Source organism: Etheostoma cragini, chromosome 22 (genome assembly GCF_013103735.1).
Source record: "Etheostoma cragini isolate CJK2018 chromosome 22, CSU_Ecrag_1.0, whole genome shotgun sequence".
Classification (NCBI taxonomy): Eukaryota; Metazoa; Chordata; class Actinopteri; order Perciformes; family Percidae; genus Etheostoma; species Etheostoma cragini.
Genome location: NC_048428.1, coordinates 5,501,357 through 5,507,863, shown reverse-complemented (window position 1 = coordinate 5,507,863; position 6,507 = coordinate 5,501,357). Strand labels below are relative to the sequence as shown.

The 6,507-nt window shown below is 41.4% G+C and overlaps 1 protein-coding gene across 1 annotated transcript in view; it reads left to right on the top strand.

Annotated features, from left to right (window-relative positions):
• kcnh2b (potassium voltage-gated channel, subfamily H (eag-related), member 2b) overlaps positions 1-6,507 on the top strand; it is a 299,990-nt gene that overhangs the window by 247,003 nt on the left and 46,480 nt on the right. Inside the window, exon 7 of the mRNA XM_034862772.1 lies at positions 5,762-5,941. Within this exon, the coding sequence (XP_034718663.1) occupies positions 5,762-5,941 (180 nt within the window). The remainder of the gene's footprint in view (positions 1-5,761; positions 5,942-6,507) is intronic.

The window sequence follows — 6,507 nt, the reverse complement described above, 5'->3', positions numbered from 1 at the left end:
ATATATATATATATATATATATATATATATATATATATATACGTTTAGGAGATGTTCAAAACATGTGTAAAAGACAAAGATTTGCCTATCCACAGCAAAAACAAACATGACTGCTCCATGTTTTTTCAAGTTAGATGTTGAGTTTTTGAAAGCTGAAATGTCCGTTTGTTTTGGTCGACACAGAAGGCACCGCATAGTGTAGCCGCTGTTTCGCACTTTTATCAAAAGGTAAACATGCTTTTGCTATGAGGCCGGGGGGGGGTCCTCCTTGTCTGTGTCTGCATTGCCGACGCTTGATTCATGACATCTTTGTTTTGCTACGACTGTAAAGCTAACCTGTCCCGCTGCTGAGATCGAGTATTGTCGCTTGACGAGACTGCACAACGCCGTTTGATTGGTGAAACACAGTCACGTGGCAGAGCCTTTAGCGGAAGTCTCTCTCTCTCTGTCAAAATGAAACATTAAAATGGGGCGCACGCGGGGGGGATAAAAACAATGCCGCGTAGAATACCACAGAGGTAAAAAGAAAAGTAACGAGCTGTTTGTAGCCTAGTGTAGCGGAGTAAGAGTACATTTTCTTCTTCACAAATCTACTCAAGTAAAAGTAAAAGTATAGTGATTTAAAACTACTCCTAGAAGTATTAATTTTTCAAAAACTTACTCAAGTAACTGTAACGGAGTAAATGTAACTCGTTACTACCCACCTCTGGATTTGACCTGTTGAATCAGCCAGTGGGCAGCCGGACTCAATGACCAATCTGATTGGTGGATTGCGAGCCCTTGACTAGCGAATCAGTGCATGAGAAACCCAGACCTGACAACGCAGGTCTGGGTTCTGAGTGTCTGTCCGGACATCTTCTCATTACTAGCCATCTTACTTTCTTTCGAGAAATGACAACAGCGATTCTTCTTGACTACTTTCAACACTTTCTGATGAAAACGATGCCTGAGCAGAGATGTTCCTTCATTTCCTGTTTTGATTTTACAGATTAGAGCCACCTGCTGTTGTGAAGACGTTACGTCTCATGCACGCCAGACTAAAACAACGTACACAAATTCCAACAAAACAAGTTCCTTCCCGAGGCTGTTTTGCAGCGGCACCGGGGCTCCGTCCGGCAACCATGCCGATTGTGATTGGTTTAAACCAAGTAAAACCGAAGGAGGTTTCTCCCCCATCCCAGAGTGCTCTGTGGACTATCCAGACCCTCCTTCGCAGCGCTGCAGAGGAGGGTCTGCGAAGCAAGACTAGGTGCATGAGAAACACTCAATCTTTTTTTCATTTCCTTTTTCTTCTCTCCATATATTTTATCTTTCCATCTTTCTTTTAATTTCCGTCTGTACTGTGTTTACTCTTCCTCCACTTCAGCTTAATTGAACATTTAAAATCTTTGGTGCCCACGCTGTTGTATAATATTAACAATTTTTTGCTTTCGGAAAAGATGTATCCTTTTTTTCTTCTTATCACTTTTCTCATTAAAGCAAAAAAACTAAACAAATAATACTACTATTAATAATAAGTATTATAATAATAATAATAATAATAATAATAATAATAATAATAATAATAATAATAATAATAATAATAATAATAATTAGAATCAGAATAGACTTCTAAAATTGTTATATTCTCCTTCCAGTAGAAAGAATGACACGTTTGAGGGTTTGGGTCTGACATCTTGGGTTGAAATTTGATTTGCATCTTGTTGAAAATCATCTTCTCTTGTCCTTTTATCTGATCTCCTATCACTGGAAACCATACAGTGTCATATAATAATAAATAATAAAGAATAGAGTTCAGTTTGCATGTAGCCTGTATTATACTGCCCTTTGACATAAATGACTATTTTTTAACAGTTAATTGAGAAAATCTAAACTCTAAAACTTGCCCCTTTAACTGCCGTTTTAGCCCAGTGGAAGCTCGTACATGTAGCTGCTACTTAGCTTTTTCAATTCAAATCACACGCATATTGACAATCAACATTAATGTAAAAAATGGCTGGAATTCTTCTTTTAATCTGACCTTCACGCGGTGTACCAGATGCAGTCCAAGCAAATCCCCATCAGATTTAGGGATGGGTGTCAAACTCTTGCAAAAATGATGCAGAATTTGCTGATGACACTGCTGTCTGCTGGAACCCCCCCCCCTCATCTTCACCCTCCAGTGCAGTCCAAACTCTGCCCTATCTGCACTTAAATTTGACTTGACATCTGCACTCTTAACTGTCCTCATGGCAATGATTTTTAGTTTCACACAGATGGCTTAAAATAACCCGCAAGATACTCCAGGAGGGAAAGCGCAGCTGTGGGCCAATCAACTGTGTGTGTGTGTGTGTGTGTGTGTGTGTGTGTGTGTGTGTGTGTGTGTGCGTGTGCGTGTGCGCTCTCACACTTGTAAACGTGTTAATGTAGGCTGTCTAGACACACTGTGAATAAAGCTATGAGATAATGCTAGATATCTGTGTGCCCTTAAATTGCACACATACAGAAAATGTGCTTTAAAAAATGGCAATCAATACAGTTGCCAAGACAATCTTGAGTATTACAGTATCTCTGTGAATAAAATACCAGTGCAAGAGGGAGTTCATGCAAGCGGGGACTTGCTTAAAATCCATTCAATTCATAAATACTTGGAAATAAAGTCTTTGAAGAAGCCAGAAGCTTCTGGCCTGGATAAGAAAAAGCTGGCTCAGTTACAAAGAGGATATACGCTGAAAATATTCATGCCAATCTTTAATAAATAAAGCCAATGATATTGTGCCTAATCTTGGTATCTATAAGAAAAACTCCTTAGGAAATACGGAAAGAATGAGAGATATGAGCCGCTCGCACCAGATGTTCTAGGGATATAAGTAAGTACATGAATGTCTGCCCTTGGTGAAGAAGAGACGGACAGCGGAAAAGAGAAAGAGGAATAATTAAAGCGGGAGCTAGGATGAAGGGCGACTGATAGAAAGTAAAAAGTGTAAGAGAGAGAGAGAGGGATGAAAAACGGGCCACACAAGCAGGAGAAGAAAAGAAGATGAGACAGGAAGGATCAATGTTAATAGGCACAGGATGAATGAAAAGGGACTTGGCTTCACGCTGCGTGGAAGAAGAGAAGGAGGTGGAAAGACGGAGTGAGGACTGGACGGAGGACACGAGCCATGCAGGGAAGAAAACTAGAAAGAAGAAAAGAAGAATTATTTAGCAGGTCAAAGGGAGGGCAGGGAGAAAAAGGAATAACAGACAAAAGTAAGGAAAGTTAAATGGATTAAATTGAGAAAAAAGACCTGGAATACATGACTCAGAATCACAATAAGGATATCAGAATCTCATACCAAGACTTTCTTTTATAGCTCTACCTTGTCCTTTTTTGATTCTGGTGTGTTTTTTCATTTTATTATCAGTATGAATCTTGTTTGAACTGCTCACCCTCTGTGTGCCTCTGTCAGTCTGCTGTGTGTCTGTTGGTCTGATGCTCTGGTGCTCAATTTTTGTTTCAAGTTCACAACATTATTATTTGGGAGATCCTATATGGTCACACCGCAGACATGCAGAGTGGATCATTTTGAAAAAAAAAATTGACATTTTGGAAATGGACAATGGTCAATGGAAAAAAATGTATGTGAATAGGCTTCTTCACCAATTATTTCTGACTTCTGAAAGCTATAGAGCATAGTTTCACCTCCATGAGGAATTCTAAATGATGACAACAACACTGTTGGTGCGTCCACATGATACAAGCCTTCCGTGATTGCGCACCCAACCCTCCCCTCCTCTCCTCCACAAAGTTACTAGTAGCCAAGGAGGACATGGAGGATTTCGCTTAAAAAAAAAAAAGTATTGTTTATTCCTCCAACTCCTTTCTGTCCCTTAAAACTCAGGGAGTCATGCATACAATTATACAATACACACTATAATGTGAATAATGTGACAACAATGTGTGTCTGTTCTAAAACTTCTGGCTGTATTGTAACTTGCATACTATCTGTATAGTACACACTACTATGTAAAGCTCACCGTGTTCTTTATAAGAGAGTGTGTGTGTGAGAGGTAATGATTCACCTCAAGGCTAAAGTGCTTAGTGTTGTATCAGATTGAAGTATATTGTAAGGTATTTTGATAGTTTTACATGTAACGGTATGGCAGCAGTATAATTGTCCACAATAAGCCACCTTAGCTGTAATGCATTCCTCCATTCATGCATTCGCGTTATTCTACTGTTTATCTTCTGCATGCAACAGCACACAGAGAAGGTCAGGCTAATCTCTCTTCTTGTGTTCCGTAGCTCAGTGTTTCTTCTGCGCTCGCTTTTAGCACAGCAGCCGATCTTCTGCAGTTCACTGTGTGATTGTATAAAGCAGAGACCCGAGGCAGGCTGTGCTAATGCGTCTGTATACTGATTCATTCCTGCTCTCGCCCGGGGCGAGCAGTGCAGGCGATGGAATACATTACTGCAAGTTAAGCTACTTAGAACTGCTCCGTAACACCCAAGATTTCATTCATGGCGTGTGTTTGTGTGTGAGCCGGGAGATGGAGGGAAAAGTGTGTGTGTGTGTTTGTGTGTGTGTGTGTGTGTTTGTGTATGAGGCGGAAGATGGAGGGAAAAGTGTGTGTGTGTGTGTGTGCGTGTGTGTGTATGAGGCGGAAGATGGAGGGAAAAGTGTGTGTTTGTGTGTGTGTGTTTGTGTGTGCGTGTGTGTTTGGGAGGCGGAAGATGGAGGGAAATGTTTGCAAGTATTTGTGTGTGTGTGTGTGTTTGTGTGTGTGTGTGTGTGCGTATATATACAGTAAATGTTTTGGAATACAGTTACATATTGGGGCTTGTCACTTGTCCATTTTGAGTCAAAGCCTTCTTGTTAGAGCCGATGTAGTCTATATCCACAACCTTCCACTTCTGGGACTGCTCCGTTGCCGCCGTAAAAATTGTCTTATGTCCTTTTTTTTGGCCGGATGTCTGTTACTTTCCTCTTTCTTTGTGTTGTAATTCTAACCTCTGGTGGCTTTCTTAGGACTATAGTTACCTGATCCTGAGATGTCTGTGACTAGAACTACTTTTCAACAAACACAAGTTCCACCAAAACAAGTTCCTTCCCGAGGATATTTGGCAGCGGCCCCGTGGCTCCGTGCAGGGCCTCGCCCATGACAATTGTGATTGATTTAAAGAAACGCCACTAAACCAGAGAGTGTGTTTCTCCCATCCCAGAATGCTGTGTGGTCTACCCAGACCCTCCTTCGTGCTGTGGAGGAAGGCCTGGCTATGCAAGACTAAAGCCACAGAGGATATAACTGTGTGTGTGTGTGTGTGTGTGTGTGTGTGTGTGTGTGTGTGAGGGGTCAACTCGCTGCCTGGGAGGGTAACCTTAAGAGGGTCGGGGCCTTCAGAACAGCTCTTGTCATCTTCAGAGGACACTAGCTCTATCGCTGTAATTGCAAAATGCTATTAGCCATGGAATACAGCACGCATGGCATGGAAGTCAATGTATATTTCATAGGCTGTGTGCAAAACGTGTGTGTGTGTGTGTGTGTGTGTGTTTATAGTATGCATGTTTGCCATCTAATTTTTCATCACGTTGTGTAAACAGTCTCAAGGTAATACAGTGTACTCTATTTCTCCCTTCTCTCCTCCCCCATGGTTTGAATGTAACGTTCATTAATATGAGAAAGCTACGCACTAAAGCTTTAAGTTGTATCTGTGGTTTGTTGGAGCAGATGATGCAATAACATTTTCTGTATGAATCAAACAATAACGTTTTATCTTTTCTTATCTTCTCTCTCTCAGGTGCTGTCTCTGGGTGCCGATGTGTTGCCGGAGTACAAGCTCCAGGCCCCCCGCATCCACAAGTGGACGGTGTTGCACTACAGCCCGTTCAAGGCGGTGTGGGACTGGCTGATCCTGCTGCTGGTCATCTACACCGCCATCCTGACACCCTACTCAGCCGCATTCCTCCTCAACGACCAGGTGGGCTCCCATCTAGGGACACAATCATTCAACAAACCCATGTCAAGTCCTACACATTTTAGTTATAGCACAATCACACATGACATAGGGCTTTGCATCTATACAACATGCAATCCAATACAAACTTTTGAATAGAGATGGTCTGATAGCATTTTTTGCTTCCTGATACCAAACTTGCGTATCGGCCAATACCGAGTACTGATCCGATACCAGCGTGTCATATATATTTTTATATATATTCCTGTATGGATGGGATATGATTTTTACTCTGTGGTCGGTCTAGCTCAGGTTAAACTCTCAAACAATGAACGCCACAGAACTTTCTTTTTTTATCCACTTTGACAGTCAACAGAAAAAGAAATAAACTGCTTTAAAGTAGATTTTCTTTAGGACTTTATTACATGATATCGGATCTGAGTATAACCTCCAGTACTTCCTGATACTGATACCAGCGTTTTATGTTACGGTGGGGGGTGAGGTGAGGACCCAAATGCAACAGGCAGCAGGCCGGAGGGAGCTTCACTAAAGCGTTTATTGAAAATGCAACAAAAGGAGAAAAAGGCAAA